The sequence below is a fragment of the Notothenia rossii genome (assembly GCF_949606895.1).
Source record: "Notothenia rossii genome assembly, chromosome: 3".
Classification (NCBI taxonomy): domain Eukaryota; kingdom Metazoa; phylum Chordata; class Actinopteri; order Perciformes; family Nototheniidae; genus Notothenia; species Notothenia rossii.
Genome location: NC_136901.1, coordinates 21,418,855 through 21,442,612, shown reverse-complemented (window position 1 = coordinate 21,442,612; position 23,758 = coordinate 21,418,855). Strand labels below are relative to the sequence as shown.

At 41.1% G+C, this 23,758-nt stretch overlaps 1 protein-coding gene and 1 long non-coding RNA gene across 7 annotated transcripts in view; one reads left to right on the top strand and one right to left on the bottom strand.

The window, feature by feature from the left end:
• Positions 1-23,758, bottom strand: part of ablim2 (actin binding LIM protein family, member 2) — a 101,120-nt gene that overhangs the window by 38,194 nt on the left and 39,168 nt on the right. For all 6 annotated transcript variants that reach the window (XM_079669579.1, XM_079669584.1, XM_079669580.1 and 3 more), the window contains exon 2: positions 22,529-22,687. In XM_079669579.1, coding sequence (XP_079525705.1) covers positions 22,529-22,687 — 159 coding nt within the window. The remainder of the gene's footprint in view (positions 1-22,528; positions 22,688-23,758) is intronic.
• Positions 1,751-3,119, top strand: LOC307031964. Its single transcript, XR_013806126.1, has 2 exons — positions 1,751-2,379; positions 2,597-3,119. It is a non-coding gene; the product is annotated as an uncharacterized lncRNA (long non-coding RNA).

Below are 23,758 nucleotides of genomic sequence, written 5' to 3'. Positions count from 1 at the left end.
CTGCAGCTGAAAGTAGGCTGAAGGAGTTAGATATTAAATGTAAGTAGGAGTGAATGAATGTTTACAAACACCTGTGTGTGTAAGCCCCGAGATCAAAGGTTACCATGGTGACGACATTATCAAACACCTGTTTAAGTGAGCCCAGAGATCAAAGGTTTTCATCGAGATGTGCTGTGAAAGGAGAGCCTTTCCATTTGATCTGAAGGAGAAATAAACCTCTTACATTTATAACTGTAGTTTAAAAACGGTAGCTGCCTTTGGTAAAATGTCAATGTCAATGTGTGTGTGTGTGTGTGTCTGTGTGTGTGTGTGTGTGTGTGTGTGTGTGTGTGTGTGTGTGTGTGTGTGTGTGTGTGTGTGTGTGTGTGTGTGTGTGTGTGTGTGTGTGTGTGTGTGTGTGTGTGTGTGTGTGTGTGTGTGTGTGGGTGGTAGAGATGTGTGTTTGTGAACATATTTAGTATAAACATCCAGTGTCTGTGTGCGCGTGTACCAGTCTGTCTGTGGGCGTGTCTGCAAATAAGAAGAAGAAGAAGAAGAAGAAGAAGAGGAAGAAGAAGATTAAATATTTGAAGAACTATACTATATACTATTCGCACTAAATATTACAACAGGCATCCATTTTTCCTTTCTTAATGCTTCTGCCTGGCAACAGAATATATATGTTATTGTTTTGTGTGTTTTGTCCCATGAGCGTCACCACTTGGGTTCAAACTGAAATATCTTGTTGATGACTGAAGTGTCTTGATACTCTGACATCTACAGTCCACAGATGTGTCCCAACGACTCTGGCCCCCCGACTTTTCCCTTGGCACCACTATGAGGCTAATATCTGCTCTGTGTGAGCAATATAAATTGTGGTACGGATATTCAGGGTTGACACGTCATGTTCCCTTTCTACCATCTTCACGTCGAGATCCTCACCTGTCATCAGGGCACCTTTAATGGTGTTTAGTGCTAATCAGAAGGAAAGATCTGGAGCTCAAGCAGTGTAGTAGACATTGACATTTGTATTGTTTTATAAATTGGTGTTTTGTGGTCTTCCATTTCTCTAAATCTCCTATTTATGTGTTTTTTTAATGTATCATGGTCAGTTATAAGCTTAATGATCCCAGAGCTGCTAGCATGTGTGCACCATAGACTGTTTATGGTCCGCATACACTTAGATTAGTTATCCTGTTGGCCTTTTACCTTCAAAGAAAAACGTATAGAATTTGATCTGTACTACACTGCACTATACTTTTTGTACTGTGCTATACTATATTAGTTTTAGTACAGTATATGTATAAACTAAATCACTAGAGAAACATAAACAAACACAACAACATACAAATCTATTTATAGACATTAATTTGAAAAGCAGTTCAAATAGGAGGGGGCATTTTGGTGAGCAGAGGCAGTTTTACACGTCTGATTGTTTTCCTAAAAAATGAATTAAAAAGAGGACTTTTAGAAGGGGGTGTGTTATTATGCATGCATATGTGTATGTGCGTGTGTGTGTGTGTGTGTGTGTGTGTGTGTGTGTGTGTGTGTGTGTGTGTGTGTGTGTGTGTTAGGCTTGGGCGGTATGACGGTATTACGGTATACCAGGGTATTTCGAAATACCGTCGGTATAATTTTCAATACCGTGACGTCACAGACTGTGCGCCAAATCACAGATGCGTTTCATTCTATTACACTGACACGGAGTTTTGACAGGGACGACATTGGTTCTAATGCACAGCACCCGCCAGCAGAGGGCAGGGGAGGGCAGTCCGTCTTTCCCGCTCTCAGAGCTCAGCACAGAGCTGAGCTGAGCAAGATGGCGGCAGCATTTGCCGGGTTATGGCTAGAAAGGATCCGTCTAATGTAAATATGACGTCACGTTCTCGTTCTAACTCTCGTTGTAATCGGAGCGGCTCGGCTGTAATCGGAAAGGGTCGGGGTGGGCGGGACGCGGGAAGAGACGTCGTTCTAACTCTCGTTGTAATCAGAGCAGTGGTAACCACTCAAAGTCCTCAAGAGATAGGAAACGACAGCAGTGTGGGACCTTGTTTCGGGAAATTACTGAGCACACATACCACCTACAGGATGAGACGTTCATGTGTACAGTGATATCAAGACTAAAGGATCTTTTGGAGGACGTAAAGCAACACACCCCACATGACAGTAGTCTTCCTCTCACCTTCACGCCCCCCAAACACAAAAGGCAGAAGAGGACCATAAAACCTCTCAGTACCAGCCATCGTAGACACCGTTTTTCAGGCCGGGTGGGTCATAAAGCTGAGGTCATGACATCCAACTACAGAGTGGACAGCTTGAACAAGATTTTAAAAGCTAAGTCCCCAGAGTCTAATGCGGGAGGAGCAGGCAGGGGTACGAAGAGGAGGATAGATGCTTTAGGTAAGAACAAAGTATATTTACTTTTGCCATCTCCTCTATATTCACAAAACACAGCCAATCATCCATTCCAATCCTATGTGACATGGCACAGTTCATTTCACTCCAATAGAAATTGGTATAAAAGAGACCATTAGTCTTCTCATTGTGCTTATTGCTGTGGATAGGTGTTAACTATTGTTGTTGTATTGTATCATATCAAAAGTTGTTTTCATCCAAGGCACCACCGCTAGGTGAATGTTGGAAGCTTGGAGATGAATGGAGCTGTAAAGAGGTGGTAAGTAAAACAACGTTTTTAATCCGTTGCATGTGATTTATGTAGTTATAAAAAGTATATCATAAGCTGTCATTACAGTCTAAATATCTAACAGCAAAAGGAGGAGAGTCTGAGGAGGAGAGGAGATGAGGAGAACAGAGGAGAGGAGACAGCAAAAGGAGGAGAGTATGAGGATAGGAGAACAGGAGAGGAGAGGATACAGCAAAAGGAGGATAGTCTGAGGAGAAGATGAGGAGAGGAGAACAGAGGAAACAGGGAAAGCAGAGTAAAGAGCAGAGTTGAAAGAGAAGTTGAAAGCAGAGCAAACAGTAGCAGGAGAAGTAGAGCAAATGTAAAAGTAACTTTGAAAAGTATCAGCAAGAAGATCAGAGTTGCATAATGTTATTTTGTTTTATTCGTTACTGTTATATTAATGTTGTATGTTAATTTTTGTACATAGGATAATAAAGATGATCTTAACCTTGAACTCGATTCATGATCTCATTTCATTATTAAAACCTTAATATCAAATTACAGACTGGATTCAAATTAGGATCTCCAAATGTGTTGATGTAATGTTTGTGATAAACTGAAGGATAAAGTGTTCCTTTATGTGTTGAGAAAATTCTCCTCCCTCTTAAGCCAAGTAAGGTGTTTAAAAAGCCTCTTGGATCAGCTGGAAAATACATCACAAAACTGAAAACAGCTGTTTCACTTTACTTTTGAAAGATACGACAGAGACAAAGCTACACATATATGATGATATTATAGAATATGATGTATTGCTGAAGATTAAACTACCCAACGGGATATAAAAGAGGTAAACACATCTACAGCAGTAACATGCAACATATATTTTATTGCACCAGGAGCTATCTTGGGACTTTTACTGCAACAACGTTGACTTGCCTGTGAATACAAAATAAACCATAGTGTTGCTGATCTACAGTGTTATCATTCTTCTTTCAACAGCAAGACCGCTAACAAGTATTTACATACTTAATATAGTTTATTTTCTCGCCATCCCAAACGTAAACATTCAGCCACGTGACTGCGCTTCCGAGCCGCTCCGATTACAACCGAGCCGCTCCGATTACAACGAGAGTTAGAACGAGAACGTGACGTCATATTTACATTAGACGGATCCTTTCTAGCCATAACCCATTTGCCGGCCCCGAACTCGGACAACTAGTAAAAAAGAAAAATGCCTCTGCGCCTGTTTGGGACTATTTTGGGTTTACTCGTCGCCAGTGACTTCATCCAGCACAACGAGAGACAGAGGCACTTCTTTGGGAATGTTTAAGACGGGGTGAGTGAGTGTTGACATTTTTTAATCCTATGCAACTGGTTGATGGTTTTGTAGTCGAGGTCGGACGGTTTTAAAAACGAAAGCATTTACCTGCTAAACATTCACGCGAGTAATCCAATGAATCAAATGGAAATAAGGTTTTTAACACATGCACGGAATAATATTGCTAAACTAGTAAGTGAATATAGCAAACTTTATTCAATAAGTCAAGTATTTACTCCCGGAAAATGTTTATGTATGATGATATATTGTTAACTTAGCTCACTATGGAAACAACGTCGGACATCTACAAACGCGTCCTGTAACCGATCTCAAAATGTGCCATTTGCACAATGTGTCATGTATCCAGCCCTTGTTTTGTACTAGCACGCACGTCGCGGCACTTTGCGAGCGTCTACAGGCTCGGGCTGCATTTTACACCGAACATATAATATACCGTTCGAAACATCTATTTGCCGCCGAACGCCATCTCACTCAAGTCGACCCAAGTCATACCGTCAGTGGCGGCTGGTGGAAAATATTTTTGGTGGGGCTGTTGATATAGTGAGTAAAAAAATTTTGGGGGGGAGAAATTACCCCTTAAATTGGAACTGATACCGTCATATACCGTATACCACGGTATCAGCAAGGTATGACGGTATGAAAAAAATGATACCGCCCATGCCTAGTGTGTGTGTGTGTGTGTATTGTTTGGCTCTTAAAAACATATGACAGGAACTCAAAATCACTGTCTCCACTTGACAACACACAGTGATTACACACAGTGATTACACACAGTTACCATGGCAACCATATGACATCATAGACTAGCCACACCCTCAGGGGAAGCATCGCTCTATCTTTCCACTTCTTTAGCAAAAACACAACCACTCCTTTATTTTCCCTTCATTCTTTATTTCTGGAAATAATAACAGCAAAGAGAAGATGTTTGTGTTTGGATTAGTCAACATGCTCCGTGACTCCTCTGTGAACCTACACACACACACACACACACACACACACACACACACACACACACACACACACACACACACACACACACACACACACACACACACACACACACACACACACACACACACACACACACACACACACACACACACACACACACACACACACACACACACACACACACACACACACACACACACACTTAGGTGGTGAGTCATTGTAAAACATGACGTGCAGTCAAGGTCGCACCTGAATAGCAGAAAGCACACAGCACATGTATATTTAACCCTGCTCACGCTGTCACTCACAGGCACAGTGGGGGTCATTGTGAAAGACGAGGTGGGGGCAAGGTCACCCTCATGTGAGAACATAGCACATACATATTTTATATGACATGTCCTGTCTTTGAATAATGTCTCTGGAGTTGTAGTGAGTGAAAAATAAATACACATTTCATTTTTTTTCAAACACACAAAGACATGCACGCACACACAGGCACGCACGCACGCACGCACACACACACACACTGGACAGGCTACCTCAGATGTGCCTGTATATTTAAATGTTCCGCAACCAGCTCCGGGCTGCTGACTTGCAATAGGCTTAATCTATTTTACATGAACTGCAGATTCAATTCACTTGAAGGCCGTTGTATCTGATATGGTTAGGTCCCAAAAGTATTCAGGTCTAGCACCCAGAGCTCATTTAAATAAAGGAAATGCTCCATATTATATTTACAAATAACACCATGGCAAATTTGTTGCACATCCATCTGCTCAAGCATGTACCTCCCTCACTTAGTCTCCAATTGAACTGAAGGACAAACTGTGGTTCTGAGGTCCTCCAGCGGGGAGGAAGCAGATGCAACAGCCAGTGGAATTCCTTGAAAAGCCTCTGAGTGCATTCACATTATGTAAGTGGATCATAGTGCACAAGATACGCCTCCCAATATGGAAGTTATCAGTTTCCTGTAAAGTAATCTTCCTTTCAGCCTTGGAGAATGTTGTAACCAAGCTGCCCTGTAAGCTATATACCTTACATTGGTCATTTGAAAAACATAAGTATTTTATTAGTATACCTGGACTCACTGTCATTGCATACTTGTAATTATGCAAAATTAGAATAGTGCTCTTTCATTTTTTTTTATTCATTTGACTGGTTCTAAAGTTATAGCTCTATACTACTGGGTTGTTACAGATAACCATTTGGTTTTCAGCCCCGAAATAGTGTTCTCGAACACGGACTCATGGATATGTGATCCTGCTGCGAAACATTCTGCTATCTGAAGATAAGACAAACCCACTCCCCATCTGCATCTTCATCTCAACTGCCCCCCCCCCCTCTATTGTCTTAGAGATGGAGGGTTTTTAAATGATGAAATCAAACATAACATTTCATTCAATTACATTTGAGTTGGTTTCAAGGATGATTCTGATACATTTGAATTGCATGGCTGCTACAGATGTTTTTTCTGTTGCTTTACCATTTCTTTGCTCCATTTCTTTAAAAGTGTTAACTTTCCGGAAAACAAAACTCTTCATTGGAACCAATGTTAAGGCTTCTTTGGCTCCCACCATGTACTGCTTCCTTTTTGCTATTGACTGGACTAGACTAAGTCATTTCAGAAATAGAAAGATGTTTATTGTCACTCTAGATTCCCACTAGACATTACTTTTTAGAGCATTTTAATTCATCACCTGCCTAGTCATCTTTTATTGGTTACCATCTATTTAACATTTATTTTTCTCAGAATAAGAACAAACTTGAAAGTCAACTTAACTCCTGACTCAATTTAACCTGATTTACTGCCTCCAACACCCTGCTTTGCTTCATTTATTGCAACCTCTCATTGCATTTTAACACGATCCACATGCATAGGGACGAGGGGATGTTGGGGAGGAGAACAACAAGAGCACAAGAAAGGAATAAGAGGAAGACACACATCAGCTGCCCGACGCGCGGCGGAAATACACTGGACCATGTGTATTCCCCTTTTCCCCACATGTTTCAAACACTCCACCACCGTTCCTGTCAAAGTCAAACCAGCCTCAACGACTACCGACCAGTAGCACTCACCTCCATCATCATGAAGTGCTTTGAGCGGTTAGTCAAAACCTTCATCACCTCCTCCCTCCTTGAATCTCTGGACCCACTGCAGTTTGCCTACAGAGCAAACATGTCCACAGACGACGCCATAGTCCTCACCATCCACACCTCTGGTCTCACACCTGGACCAGAGGAACATATGTGAGAATGCTGTTCATTGCTTACAATTCAGCTTTCAACACCACTGTTCCCTCCAAGCTGCTCATCAAGCTCAGAGACCTTGGGCTCAATAGCGCCCTCTGTGATTGGATCCTGAACTTCCTGACGGGCAGACCCCAGGCAGTGCGGATGGGAAACATTACATCCTCCACCCTGATCGTCAACACCGGAGCCCCTCAAGGCTGCATGCTCAGCCCTCTCCTCTAATCCCTGTTCACTCACGACTGCGTGGCCAAACACAGCTCCAACACCATCGTGAAGTTTTCTGACGACACGACCGTCATCGTCCTGATCACAGACGGCGACGAGACGGCGTACAGAGAGGAGGCCAGAACCCTGATATCTTGGTGCCAGGATAACAACCTCCATCTAAACGTCAGCAAAACCAAGGAGCTGATTGTGGATTACAGGAAGCAGCAGAGAGAGGGACACGCCCCCATGGCCATCAATGGGACTACGGTGGAGAGACTCAGCAGCTTCAGGTTCCTCAGTGTCCACATCACTGAGGACCTGATATGGACTCATCACACAAACATCATCACCAAAACAGCTCGACAGCGGCTCTTCTTCCTCCGCAGGCTGAGGAGGTTCAACATGGACTCCAGGATACTCTGCAACTTCTACAGGTGCACCATAGAGAGGATCCTGACCTACAGGTGCACCATAGAGAGTATCCTGACTGGCTGCATCATGGTCTGGTACGGCAGCTGCACCGCCCTCAACCGTAAGACTCTACAGAGGGTGGTGAAAACTGCAAAGCACATCACCATGACGGAGCTGCCATCCATGGAGGACCTATACTTCCAGCGGCTCAGAAAGAAAGCCCTCAGGATTATAAAAGACCCCCATCACCCCAGCCACAAACTGTTCAGTCTGCTGCCGTCTGGCAGGGGGTACCTCAGCATCCGGACTGAAACCACCAGACTCAGAGACAGTTTCATACCACAGGCCATTAGACTGTTAAACACCTGAACTAAAAACATCCATAACATTCACCTGTTTGCAACTCACAAATGATGTATCACTTGTATATAGACTCTTATGGCACTACTTCTATTCTATTTTATTGTATTTACTTGCACTATTTTATCTGTTTTATTGTGTTGCACTATTTGAGGAGCCAGGGACCTAAGATTGTAATCAACATAACTACACTGTAGCTATGTACGAATGACAATAAAAGCCTTGAAAACAGCTTTGGCAGTATCCATTAGGGATGATGGACAAACTGAAAGAGCATCCCCTGTCTCCCCCTCACTTATGAAACGCACTCAGAAACACACTGTTTGAGCTACATTAGAGGCTAGGTCTCCAACTTGAGCTCATATTGGATCAGCTGCTTAAGCTACTGATTTATAATCAAAGTCTATGTGCCAACGTGCAACGCAGGTATAAATACTGATTGAAAGACTAGCTTACACGAAGCTGTACTCTTAGTTTGGTTTTATTTCTCCATTCTAAATCAGTCACTTCTGTCTGAAGGCATCTCTAGTAAAGTCAGTCGGCCACTTTCATATGTCTTATATATCATATTGTTTTAAGATTTAACCAAAACTCTTGAAGGTCAAATCGAGGCCAGGTCGCAAGACCAGGGCTCTGCATTGAGTTAGTTAAAATATAAAGAGCTATAAGCTTAATGTACTGCTAGAATCTGCTTTCCACCTTTGTAATTGGAATTGTAAAGAGGTTCTATAAGAACTACACTGAGACGGTTCCTTGTTGAAAGGTGCTGTAAAGAGTGTTTTGAAACTCAATAACTACCTGGATTCAACCTTTTTTTCTTATACAGTATCAGACAATGACTAAAGAGCACTTGCAAACCCCTTTTCTTTACACATATACTCATTTATGCAGCTCTCCACTGTGCTGGTGTGTTCTCCATCAGCCCGGAGATGATCTCATTCAGGCTCTGAGCGGATGTAAGGGCCGCTAGCAGCCGCTGGAAAGTCTGTCGTCCACTTCCTGAGAAAAAATTCCCGCTCTTATTGTTGTGGTGGTTTTAGCATGCCGTGACCCCTCTGAGGGATTGATAACAAAGTGAAATGATGCAATTACTGGACAACGCTTTTCCAACATGTCAGTTAAAAATGTTATAAGGGTGGAAAATGTGGTATCTTACACAACAAGAAGAACAATTATCTTTCAGTGTAGAGAAAGGGAATTTAGACTGAGGAATATAGGCACAAACATTTCAGGATGTTCTAAGTTCTTTTGAATTGGTGTGATCCCTGTCGGAGCACAGTTGATGTTACACCACACGCATTCAGCTATATATGTATTTTGTGTTTCGCTTGCATGGAAAACAACCTCGCCTGGAAGAAAGCATCAATGCTCTTAGCTCTTTTTAGAACATGGGGTGTTCCCTTCTGCCACTCAACAAACACCTGATACACACACAAAAACCCACCTGTCTTCAAAGATAAACAATAATTACTTAAAACATTGTGTAAAAAATAGATGAATGAAGTGTGAGAAAAGAACCACGTGGTCCCGCTACAACATGCAGCCTTCCTGTGGGCCAGTCCTTGTTCTTTATTCGTGCTGGAATGGTTTCAGTGGATGTACTGCTGGCTGCGACTCTGCTGTCTGCCAGCATCATGGACATCACTTCACACTGAGAACTACATCAGAACTGTGTCTAAGCCTATTCTATTAAAACATCTGCATGTCTTATATGTGCGGGTGCAGGGCCGTCCCTCCCTACAGGTAGATCACGCAGACTGCATGGGGCCTCACCGGCGGCGCACCTATGCACTTATGCGGAGCAATTAGTGTGGCGCGGCACGGTTTTGCTGCTGCGATGCTCCACTAGCACACGCTATGTGTGTGTGTGTGTGTGTGTGTGTGTGTGTGTGTGTGTGTGTGTGTGTGCGTGCGTGCGTGCGTGCGTGTGTGTGTGTGTCTGGTAGAGATGTGTGTCTGTGAACATATTTAGTATAAACATCCAGTGTCTGTGTGTGCGTGTACCAGTCTGTCTGTGGGCGTGTCTGCTCTGATTAGATGATGATATTATTTTTTCAATGCCATGCAATCTACCCACACTACCTTTGCGATCGACGCATTGGGCACCCCTGCCTTACACTTAGACTGTAAGGATTAGTAACATGTATTGTGTTTATGTGATGTCATTTGGAGATGTTTAAACACAATGAGAAAATGCGTTAGCATTCGCGAATACACAGTAGCATTAGCATACATGCTAGCGTTAGCCTAGCCTACATGCTTATTGTACAGCTAGCATTAGCTATATTTACCTTGTTTACACTTAGCGGTCCCATGTGTTAATCTGTGTTTACACTTGCATGTAAGATATCATTAAGTGCCTTGTAACTTCTTTTTTTATAGTTTCACTCAGTTTGAATGTCAGTGGACTGCAAATAAGTCAATAAAGGAGCATGGCTGCGCATTCCCTGGCTCTCAAAAGAGTTTGGCTGGCTGTTTTATCTATGTTCACACTGAGACAGTACAACACAGAGAGAGAACAGTACACCTATTGTGTAAGTACACACAAGCAGGTCACACAGTATGATCACAAATACATACAATCTGTTAAAAATATGTTTTTATTAAAAAGTAAAGGCTGCATATGTTCTCAGCCTTGGAGAAACTTGACATGTTTTGGTATGTGTATGTACCTCTCTTTAGAGGTTCATTAATAAAAACAGATATTTCAACGTGAACCTACTTTGTTCACGTACTGTTGAGGTTGATTTCAGCATTTGTGTGCTATAATGTATTTACAAAGTGTGAAGAGGAGGCAACTTTAGAATAGGGAACCTGTTCGGGTCAATTAGAGTCAAACTACTAGCTTATTGGTTATGAACAAGACTTCACTTTAGAATAGGGAACATATTATTAGATAGAAATACCTAATTAGAGTCAAACTACTAGCTTATTGGTTATGAACAAGACTTCACTTTAAAATAGGGAACATGTTCTTAGATATAAATACCTAATTTTGAGTTATTTAGACACAATTAACACTTATAGTTTCATGTCATGTTACATAAGAATAGATCATATTTGTTAAGTGTTATTATGGGAGAATTACTATTCTTTTAGTACTACCTTAATAGGCCCATATTGAGCAGAGCATATTAAGACCAAAACTCATGTACAACAACTTCCTTACTTGCAATAAATAAGCACTAATTAGAGGGTTATTGAGGAAAAACTCTAAACTAATGGCTTATTACTTAATATATGGTCATGTAGAATAAGGCATTAATAAGTGTTTTATAATGAATAATAAAGAGCCAATATACTGCTAATATGCATGTTAATTAACAACTAATTGATGGTTAATTTGTCTACCTTAATATAAAGTGTTACCGGTTTTTTGGGGGGGGGTTTGTGTGTAAAATGTGAAGATGGGAGCAGTTTGTTTAAAGTTTACTTCTCTCTGTTCTTTAGAAAGTTCCGTACAAATGTAACATGGGAGTCTATTGGGAGCTAGGTAGACTTTTTGTCACTGAAGGCAATTGAGCGGGCCAGACTAATTATGCTCCTGAAATCTTCTGAAATTGTTTGAATAGAGTATATTTTGGCTCTGAGAGCGGTTTTCAAATATTTGTTCCGAAAAAATTTAAGACCCTCTTATGCGGAGCAATTAGTGTAGCGCGGCACGGTTTTTCCGCTGCGATGCTCCACTAGCACACATTATGTGTGTGTGTGTGTGTGTGTGTGTGTGTGTGTGTGTGTGTGTGTGTGTGTGTGTGTGTGTGTGTGTGTGTGTGTGTGTGTGTGTGTGTGTGTGTGTGTGTGTGTGGTGGGATGTGGGATGTGGGTCAGGTGTTCTCTAGTATATTCTATGACCTTGACTGCTATGGGACTGATCTTGAAAGAATGAAATTCAAGGTTGAGTCTTCTGACTCCTGCTACACTAGCCAAACTGCAAGCAGGCGTCTAATGAAGCAGAAGGCATGGGGGGGGTCTGTCTGTTGTGTAAATCAGTGGGCTACTCTTTATCTTCTAAGTAGATTAGGGTTTTAAGCAAGAAGTAAAATCTAATGTCATTCATTTTCATCGGTGACCAGAATGAGACAGGTTGTAATAAGGCTCGATGGTTAGCCACATTATTTAACCATTTATTTTGGGGTCATCCAAAAATGAGCTCACTCTAAAAATGTTACCAGTCATCCAAGATAAGAGACTATCAACAGCCACTACTTTAAGGAAGTGCAATGTAAACTCATTTCCACAGCCAAAATTAGATATTAAACTGCAAAGACACCACAGTAAATGCCAGTGTTTGATTGACAGGTGCTCTCTAGGAAGGGCAGTGCTAAACATCACTGCATTTGCATCAAAGACAGACAATCTGACTCTTCCTTATTCTATATCACTTCAGATTCAATCCTCCCCAGGTGTCATATGCACAATATAGTATTTATATAAAGATTGCCCTACAACTCAACAAGTGGCTATGCTTTCTGCTTTCCTTTCTCCCTAAACACGTGTGTGTGGGTCAGTGCTCGTGGCCAAATGACGAACACCCCCCCCCCCCCCCCCAGAAATAGACAATCCAACAGCCAACACCCTACTTAGAACATCACAACCATCTGCTGTTGTAACACCCCCGATCCACCATCAGGGCTTCAACATGTGGCCAGCTGCGCCTGGGTAGATATATAAATCTGTAATCTATTATGGAAATGTTCTTACAAAGACTTGACAACACAGCCATATTTTTACACAAACCTATAACTATAATGTTTAAGTGAAAGTTATTTTCTAAGTAGAAAATCCACTCTTTTTCAGACTTCAGCAAATAGAGATGGTACATTACACAACCTAAATGTGGACCCCTGTCACATGATAACACCTCGGTTGTTTATGAGCAGGAGCTCGTAATCACTATCTCAGTTCAAGGATGGTCTTTGACGTTCAATAAGATTGGCTGCTATCAATTCCTTCATGGCTTTGATCTATCCTCCAGCTTGAGAGCATTGATAACATAATTATATTTTTTATGGGTTTTTTCTAGACCTTGCCCATTTTGCACAAAAAGAGAAATCTGAGAGCAGGCCGTTTCACAAGAGGCCAGAATCAACCTGAGTGTGGCAAGAAAAGGCTGAAGCTAGAGCACAGGAAGTGTGTGCAGGAAACAAGATATCCAAGTGCACACAGTTTGAGGAGAAGCAGAACACATATAAATCCCAGAAGGGGATATTTAAGTGTGAGGGCAGGGTTTTGTTGGAAAGGGTTATGGAACCTGAGCAATAAATCAATGAGTCATGTTCTCAATTGAAAGAACCATTGAAATATATGAATCCACCACCCAATCAAAGGTGTAACTGTTTCGTTGATCATCTTCCCCAAAGTGCTCGCCATTCCAGCAATGTGATGTTCCCCAGAGCACATGATGTCATGAAACCCTTCTAGCTCCATCCGTTGAAAAGGACCAATGAGGCTGCTCTAACACCTTCAGTTTCCTCTTTAACTCTCACTCTTCTTTTTTGTGATATTAAAAATTAGTCAAAAAGTGACATATTGAGATCTTATGCAACATCAATGTTTTAAGGCAGAGAGAAACTACGTCTATAAGAGGAAAGCGTGTCGGTATTGTTTTCCCATGTGTAATTGGCATTGAGAAGTTTCTAGCTTAGCAGACTAAAACAATTCCATGAATAGATCAGCTTTATGGGGAAGCAAGTGGTTTCCAATAAAACATACCACTGTTTTTAAGGGGAGAGGGGAGTCTATGGATGACAAACAAGGAGCTGTGTCTGATATTAATGAGTCCTTTCATATCACCATTCCAACTTTTATACTCTACAAACTAATGAATGTAATGCAGGCTTGTCAACATCAGGGTGTCACCCCATATTTTTCCATTTGAGTATTCCAATGCTATTTGGATGAGGTAATAACACATTAGTGATAGAGTTCTTTCTGAGTAGTTTGGAATTGTCCTCAGCTCTGTGCTACTGATGGTGTCAGATTAAAGCAGACATAACAGGATGTAGTGAGGCAGGCACAGTGGAATCCTAAATAAATCACAATTACTCAGCAAATAACATGAAAACAGAATGAGTGCTCATCAGATGCTGCAAAACTAAAATATGTAATATAATAATAATACAAAAGAATATCAAATGTTGGCCATGGACTAACATGAACATTAATTATAACATGATGGATTATCCTTTTTTCATTTAACATTGGCTATCCATTGAAGGAATCTTTAGTACAATGAATGACAACACAAACTGTTCCGAAAAACGTTCAAAATGCGGTTGATAGCTGGGTTTGATGTGGCTTTTTTTTGCTTGTGTTATTTTGAACACCTCTAAGAGTTTCAGCAGTTTGTTTGAATTGAGCATATTCTCGCCATGTGGAAAGTTAGTAGAGGCCTTGTTTTGTCTTGTTTGTTTTTTTACTAAATTGAACCCATAGTAGTGGTGAAACGGTCACCATGTTTTATTTGGAGCATGTGGCCAGTAACTGAACATAGCATCTTTAATTTATGGGGGTCCTGATCTGAGGCAGTCCAGCAGGTGACCCCAAGTACAAACAGGTTGCTACAAACACGCTGTGTTTACTATTTGCAGCCCAGAGGTTCCCTGATTTCAGGATAGTGCTAAGGAGGCTAACATTAGCTCCCATTAATGCAGTCCTCTGCTCTGCCTGGTGTTAATTCCACATGGCTGGCTGTGTGTTGACATTCCTTCCTCAGAGCTGCCCCCCCCCCCCCCAGCCTGCTGGCCAGCACTCAGCCTAGTTGTAATTGGCAGTAACACAGCAATATAGTCAGGGGTCACTATGATTATTATTATCCAGGTTAATCCTAATATCCTGAATATAGGGAATGGGCAAGAGGTTTGGTAAAGGAATGTACGGTATGTGTTTATGAAAGAAGATATTTCACCTGGTTCATAAACATGTGACATATGTCAAGAAAATATCCCGCTGCGGGACTAATACAATAATTCTGATTCGGAATTCTGAAAGCTAAAATAACTATACTGTGTTGAATTCAGATGTATTTTCATCCCTGTGTTCAGCTCCACTCTGCCTGCTATGGTTTATTGTATTTCCACCCTGACTTTCAGATTCATGCCAGTCCACATCTGGATGTTTGAGTAGCAAACTGCACACCCAGCCCGGAGAATCATCACATTTAATAACCCACATTTGTTGGATATTTCATTAATGAATTTATGGATAGAAGAATTCCCAGGCCTTTTGAGCTGGGTGGAGTGAGCTCCTATGAGCTCTTGTGACTGATTCCTCTAAACCAGGGGTAATGTCCGGCCTCCGGGCAGTATACGGACCGCGAGGCCATTTGGTACGGCCCTCGAGGTAATTTATAAACACACGCAAAAAATAAAAACATTTAAGAAATCTAGAAGAATTAAACAAGCGAGTGCCTGTTCAAGGTCAGGGTCCTTGAACACAACACGAGCCTAACGTGTCATCACGTGGTATGTCTCGTTCCGTTTTTGCGTGTCTGTGTCTTTAGTTGTAAGCCCAGTGGCGATCTGTCCGTCTGTCATACTGATCATACAGTCAATAACTTTGTTGTTATTAGCATCTGGTTAGCTAGCTATGCTAATGAATATAAGAAGCTTTTTCTACAACCAGTGAGGTAAAGGCACATCTTTATATGATCATTATTTATAAAAAAATAAGAGAATAATGTAAACAGGTATAAAATACTATATGACAGTAAAAAAAAAGTTGTTATAAATAAACAAGAATACAGTTTTAAAGGGGAGTAATTTGTAATCACGGCCACATCAGTAAGTAAATCTGTTAACAGTTCTGTTTCATATGGATGTTGAGAGATGTATCCATATATCTCCTAATGTTGCTCTCAAAGTGCACCAGATTGATGCTTTTAAAGGTGGGGTAGGTAAGTTTCCGAAACCGGCTCGAGATACACTTTTTGTTATATTCCATGGAATGCTCTTAACATCCCGATAGCAATGAATATCTTAAGTGCTTTGACAAAAAATCCACAAAAAAATGTCATCTGTGGAAGCCGTAATACTGTAAAAACTACAACCAATCCGTTTAGCCGGGGATTGCCGCCCTGTCTGTCAGCCTTCCATCTCGTGCACGCACAAATGTATCTCGTGCCCTCATTGGGCGTGCCGTCATTGGGCGTGCATTGCAGCAGTACTTCAATGACTCGCCAGCAACAGACGGCCACTTTTACCATGGCAGAGTTAGGTTCAACATCGTCTACTGGTCGCAAAAGAAAAAATGTAACGGAGCAAATTAATAACAGAAAGAAAGTGGAAACTAGGAGAAGTCAAACCAGAGTCAATATCGGAGTTGCTTTGGCTGTGTAGTATTGCTAACCTAGATGTGTTTAGCTTTGCCTGATATGTAATGTTACTGCAGCCTGCTCTCGCGGAGGAGGTGCTCTGTAAGGAAGTCTGAAGGAAGGGGCGGATTCTTTTTGGCTGTGTAATTTCAAATTTTAGTGCACTCGAGCCGGTTTCTGAAACTTACCTACCCCACCTTTAACTTCAACATTTAAAAATAAATCTTCCTGGGGGAGCATGCCCCCGGACCCCCCTAGAGGAGGCTAGGTCCCCCCCCCCACTTAAATCATGTCCACATGGATAGGAAACTAAATACATTTGCACACATCTTGTGTCCATATCTTTCTGTTTTGGTGGTCATGCCACACCGTGCACGTGCATGCATACGCGAGTCATGGTAAGATATCTGGATTAAGAGGTTGCTTTTTCTTTGCACAACATGTAAGAAAGGCCAAATTAATGGGCTGTGATTTTAGTTTTTTTAAGCAAAGGTCAATTATTTGTACGGCCCTCGGAGGATGTTGAAAACATTTAAATGGCCCTTGAGAGGAAAAAGGTTCCCCACCCCTGCTATAAAGGGTATTAATACTTCTCATCTCCTTAAGTTATCCAGCCCCATGCTTACTAATTAAGCCTTTAGAACAGGGGTGTCAAACTCAAGGCCCGGGGGTCAAATCTTTTATTTGGCCCACAAGAGCTTGCAAAGAATATAATATGTTTATTATACGGTTACATGGCGATTTACAGAAGCACGTTGCCCATAAACTACATGTAGCATAATGCATCTCGAATTTGACTTCTTTCTCAGAATTTGACTTTTTTTCTTCAAAATATGCCTTTTTTCTTAAAATTTTACCTTTTTTTTAATGTTATTTATTTTTCAAAAGGTTACTTTTTGTTCAAAATGTCACTTTTTTTTTATTTTGACTTTTTTTCCAGAATTTTGCTTTCCTTTTTAAATCATTTGGTGACGTTTACACTAAAGAGACTTGCAATTATTTCCCCTAGACTTCTGCTTTCAGACGTAGTTTATTATGAAGTTATTACCCTATCCAATAATAATCCTATTCAGAGGCAATAATGTAATATAATACATTATTTTATGTATATAAAATATTTATAAATGTATTTTTATATAGTCTTACATTTACAACCGGCCCTTTGAGTGCAACCATAATGCTAATGTGGCCGTGATGAAATTGAGTTTGACAGCCACATAACTTTAAGAAAACATGCTCTGTTCCTTTAATCATTACCTCCAGTAACTGTGAAATAGTGACTTTCAGCTATTAACATTTGATTACATTTGTATGAGTAATATTTGTATGTATGACCGAGAGGCGTGTAATTACCACAATTTGCTCATTTATTTTTAAGGCTGCAGCCACACGAGGACGATAACAGTTGTATCTGCTACAGTTCTCTATCAGATAGACGGTTCGGCCACACGAGGCCGACATGGAAACGCAGAAAACGATAACGAAAACGGGTCCTAAGGTGGGTAGACGAAACGCTCTGGGGGGCCAAACGGCTCTGTGATTACGCCCTATAACGATCATTTCCTGCTAACGATGACGCAATAGCCCCAGTGTTTCGAGCTAGGTCAGTGCACCCAGCAGGAGCTTCCAGCTAGATTTGATCGATATGGACATAAATGCGAGTGAAGTCTAATCGGGCAGGAGAGGAGACACGCAGCTCTGCATGATAACCTGCAGCTCTGCCCGCTGTGATGGAGCGATGAGCGGAACAAAACACCTACTTCAAGTTAGATCATCACCCTTAGCTATTTTAATGACCTCTCAAACTACCTAAACTAGTTATAAATATGTTTATTTTTACTGTCGGGTCACTCATTACTGGATCAGCCAGCTGCATGAGACCACGGATACTGACGGGCTGTCAGGAGAGGGGGAGGAAAAGAGAGGCTCGGTCCTCCGTGTACTATTCTTATATTATTATATAGAGTCGTTATTAATTTGTTTTAGAGCTCAATAAATAACAAAGAAGACCTTTGACCGGCACTTTTCTAATTTTGTCCGGAAGATTTAAACTTTAACGGACATGTTGACCGGCGAAACCCCACCTCTGCTGCTAAATCCAACGTGGAGAATAAACAGAAGGTCAACCATGCCAACCATGCATGCGCGAGAAGTCTTCTTTGCTGCTTTTGGTGTATTTTGTGGCAGAAGTACAGCGCCACTTACAGGCCCGGCATATGTACTACAGTGTCTCCAGCGGTTCGAGCTGTCTCGTGTGGACGGACGCGTTTCTGGTGCCTATTGCGTGTGGACGGAAGACTTTTTGGATAACAATTTTGGTGTGTTTCCGTTATCGTCCTCGTGTGGCTGCAGCCTAAGTCAAAGATAAAAGCTTGGCATGAAGGAACAAATTCAGCCCAATTATTAAGGCATCACAGTATTAATAGCTGCACAAAATTAATAACACATCATGGATTAGGCCATAAACCATAAGCCAATGAAGAAGTACAAGTTAAAGTTGTATTATTGTTAAAATATTTATAGATTAATATCCTAATAAAATAAATGGTGCATGATTTCCTATCTGCCACAATGTTTTTTTCATACTACCACTGGGGACACAAAATATTCTGTATTAAGTGGCTTTAAGTAAGTAAAATCAGAACCATACCTAAAAAGCAACATTGTGGACTATTCATCATGTCGCCTATAATCATTATTACAGATGCTGCTGAACTGTATGAGCAAGAGGTGTACTTACAAATTGTCGGCGAGTGCTGCGCTCCAAAATAAAGTCATTTCAACTTTGACCTCGTTTACCAATGAGCTTGAAGCTAGCAGGGGAGGAAAGCATAACCAAAGTCAACCAGCTGTTTTCACCACGAGGCTCTGTGCCCAACCTCTGGGGTCAAAGATCAAATGGTGGATCTTGTGTCTGTAGCTTCAGGGTTAGACCGATTGTCTGAATAGTGATATTGTTGGACTTTTAAATATTGTCAAAATGTTCCCTGATCTTCACTATTTACTTTGCAAGTCCAAGTTGTAATAAATGACAAACAGATGACACATGCGTCATCTATCGGCTCTGCACACACCCTGCTATGTCCTTCCATGTTTCAAGATGGAGGAGAGGGGGGGGGGGGGGTCAGTGCACGTTTGAAGGCGATAAACTCAGGGAGCTGCCGACATCGTTGCAAAACCAATGGTAGCCTAGCAACCTGAGAATGTGTTGACAACAACAGAAATCTGACACAAGGCTCGTGCTGAGGGTCTGGGCTTGGAGGGGCGCACACAGGGCTATAAAGTTCAGTCACAGCCACCACACACACATAAAACACATGTTTAAAGTATCTGACACTCACCATCCAACCCAAAATACAAACAAACACCAACCCGCTTTATACACACTCATTCATACAATCTAAAAACAATCATTAGACATTACTGACCCATCCGTATTCACTCTCTTAGCACATTCTCTCTTGTTGTCCAACTAGCAATAACAGTATGATTATAAATAACTTTATAATAATGGAGAACACGTATAATATTTCCACCAAAACAAGCACGTATATGCAGGTTTGCTAAATATAGAGAACCTGCTAGAAAGAATGTGATAGACTTTGTTTCTTTTGCCAGGAAGATGCCTGCTTCTCTGTCCTATTTCCTGGTGTGTAGATGTCCAGCACTGGAAGCAAGATAAGTGAACGGTAGAAAGGTAAAAAAGTAACATTGGTTACCCTTCAAACATTTTTTTTACTAATTCAGTCACACTTTTAAATTATTATTATGCAAAATCCATTTTTTCATGTCTTTTATACATAAACATGTGTCCCCTCTGTGTAAAGGAAAAAGGAAAAAATATTTTCTCTCTTTTTGTCCTGATCCATTTATATAAAAACCTGTCTGAAAATGAGCTTATCAGATTTTGGCCACTTTATGATGTCATAACGATTTTTTTTGGCTTGATTAACCATTAGCCAATCACCAACCAAGGTAACACTAACCCAGACATTAGTTGTCTAACTTGAACCTAAGAAACTTGTAGCCTGTCTCTGCATTCCCCTTATTCCACAATAAGGGGAATGTCAACACAGACGCCTGTCAGCCCGCACTCTGCTGTTCCTCAGCGCAGCTCCCCCTCCCTCCCGTTGAAATAATGAATGAAAAGCGTAGTAATCATAGATAACACGGCAGGGTCCGTGACAGTTTGTTTTCATCTGATTTCAAATAAACAAGTCTTGGTTTTTAGAATATTAAACTTGTTTCGCCAAATTCAGATGATAAATACAACTTTTAAGCTTGTAAAGGCATAATTACAAGCAGTAACTTAACGTCACAGCAGGCATAACAAAAGCCGGTGTTTCTTGTGAGTGTTTCCCCGGGAAACAAACACAATACACACAAACGCGTCACAGATTATTTTGCGTTATTTGGCTGCCGTACGAAATCATGTACGCAGCTCGCGACATAACTAGGAGTCTAGTGGACGGTATCAGTACTACAAGTAAAAAAAAAAACAGTGTGTGATTATTGCTCTTTTACGGAGCCCCTAAAGGGACATGGAAAAAAAAAAAAATGGAGAGAGAAAAAAAATAAAGTCAGGAAAACGGATTCGTTGCTCGTGCGCAAATCCGTTTTCCTGACTTTATTTTTTTTGATAAAGTTACCGATGCACCAAGGAGGAAGTGGAACACACATTAGACAACCATTTCATTGCAGACTGTTATGTTTACGTGGGGAAATGACAGAGCATAGATTATTTGAGATAGACTATATTTTGAAGTCAGACTTAATTTTATGGACATTTCGGCCAGGGGTGTAGAGCTATTGGTTTAAGCACAGGATTGGCAAAACAGGAGAGTTTGTAAACCAGTCTGCTTTGATCTATGAATTAATGTCCGTGACTCGCAGAGTACCTGCTTCCCCCGCAGCTGTTTTATAGGGAAACAAACACTCAGAACACACACACAGAGCCAGTGGCGGACTGCCCCCCCCCTCCGTTGACAGTTTACGTCGGCTGGGCAGGGTGAGATTCCCGGGCTGATTTTTAGTCTCAGTCCGCCCATCATGCGTCCTGATGACCGGCGATCTCCTTCATAAAACTAATAAAAGGGGGAGTAATCGGGCAGTTCGGCGTGTTTGTAGAGGTGTGTGTGGTTAAAACGTAACAGCCTGTGGTCACTCTTTATAGCTGTTTAATGAAGGTAAACACAGAAGGCGGTGCGTAAAAGCTCTTTGAGCGCTGATGCTGCTCTTCTCTGAGTTACACGTCCCGCTGCCTCCTGGAGTGACCACACACCCCTGGCCGAAATGTCCTTAAAGTGAAGTCTGAGTACGAAATATATCTCAAATAATGCACTGTCATTTCCCCATGTAAACACAGTCTGCAATGAAATGGTTGTGTCCTGTGCGCTTTAATTCCTCCTTGGCGCACCGGTAACTTTCTCCCCCAAAAAATCTTGTGCTAAATCTTGTGCTAACTCGTGCGGACGAGAAAGTATCTCGTGCGCACGAGATACTAACCCGTTATCCTGACTTTTTTTTTTCTCTGTTTTTTTTTTTTTTTTTTCATGTCCCTTTAGGGGCTCCGTACTCTTTTTATTAACCTCTACGGAATCATATTAATGTCTTTTCAACATAGCGTCTTTGTGCTCACCCGTAGTTGTTTGGTTTAAGTACGTTTTTTGATTTATTTAGAAAAGCTCTTAATTATTGTGTCTGCTTCAAGAGCTCCATGTAAAAATCAGTTCCTTAACAGTAATTGATCTTTGATCATTAATGTATATTTTATCTTATTAAAAAGTTAAAATTAATTGTTTTCTGCCACAACTCTTAATTTTCAGAATACTTAGTCAAAAAGATAAACGACGTTAATGTCATTGGTTAAAATCCACATTTGAATGATTACACCATAGTGATAAGCTCATTTTTACTTATGAAAGTATTTGTATATTCGATCTAGAAATGGTAGATATTGGTAAGTTTTCAGTTGAACGCAACAAAAGGTCCAAATTGGCTATGTTCCTACTTTACAAGCAACATTCCTGTCTTATGGTCTCCTCTTAGGGTGTGGAACTTGAAGGTTGTTTGGTAACAGCTGGCGGGGACATACCTTTACAGGCGAAACACTTGATGTGGAAGTGTTTGTTCTGGACCCGCAGAGCCTCTCCTTTGCAGGGCTTGCCACAGTTCTGACAGGGGACGGGCCCCCCCCCTCCAGTCTTCTGTTTCTTGGGCTGCTCCAGAGGGCTGTGGACCTGCTGCTTGAATACTGCAGGAGACACAGAGACAGGAGGATACCATTTCATGTCCTGTGATAGTGTACAGTGTCAAGGGGTACAGTGGCAGTTCAAACATAAAATACCATGATGGTTTGGGGTTTTCGTGCCAAAATTAGTTTCAGTAGTTAAAATTGTATTAAATGACATTATGAAAAACAAAATACCTTCCGCTAGTTACAACACTACCATAAATTGTATTATCATTATAAATCCTTCTTTTGGAGGGGGGCCACAGGTGGTCAAAGCTCATTGCCCCCCCCCCCCCCCCCCACTCCTTCTAGAACATTATACAAATTGCTGATGACGAAACCAAAAACTGTAAAGGCGTTTGATGCAATACTCAATAGAATAACACCTGTTTTGACACAAGAAGAGTGACGCTAATAGACGCCACTATTTATTCTTCATACGGTTTACCTTCTGAAGGGCACAATGAGTAATATCCTGACTGCAGAACATCTCGAATTTTGGAAGAGCATTTTAAACTAAGGACTATTCTGAGGATCAGGAGGAAGGTTGAGGGCTAAAGATAGCATTATCTAAATCAGTAATCCAATTAGTGGAAAAGAAGAGGATTGTGGGGAAATACTGGATATTTGGAAGATAAATATTTAAGGTATTGAAATATATAATGTCAAATACTGCTTGTATGTAACCTAATCTTAAACAAATCTGCATCAACTCTGGCCTTTGAAACAAATAGAATGTGGGTCTCGATTTGGCTCTTCAAGCTTCATTTTAATTCAATTCTAAAGGTCTCCTATTATGCTATTTTTAGGCATATATTATGGGTCTCAGATATATACAAAATATATAAAAACATGTCTATGATGTGTTTTGCTAAAATACCAAACAGATCATGCATTTTAGACATCCCTCATAGCCCTCTATTTCAGCCTTGTTGGAGAACTGATGATTCTGGGTCAGGAGGGGGGGCTTGTGGCTGCTCAGAATTCTACCAGCAGATACTCGAAATGCTGCCATATCATGTTCCAAACCACTTCAAGGATTATTTCTGAAACAGTATGGAGCTCAAATGCTTTTTCTTTCGCGGGTTTACC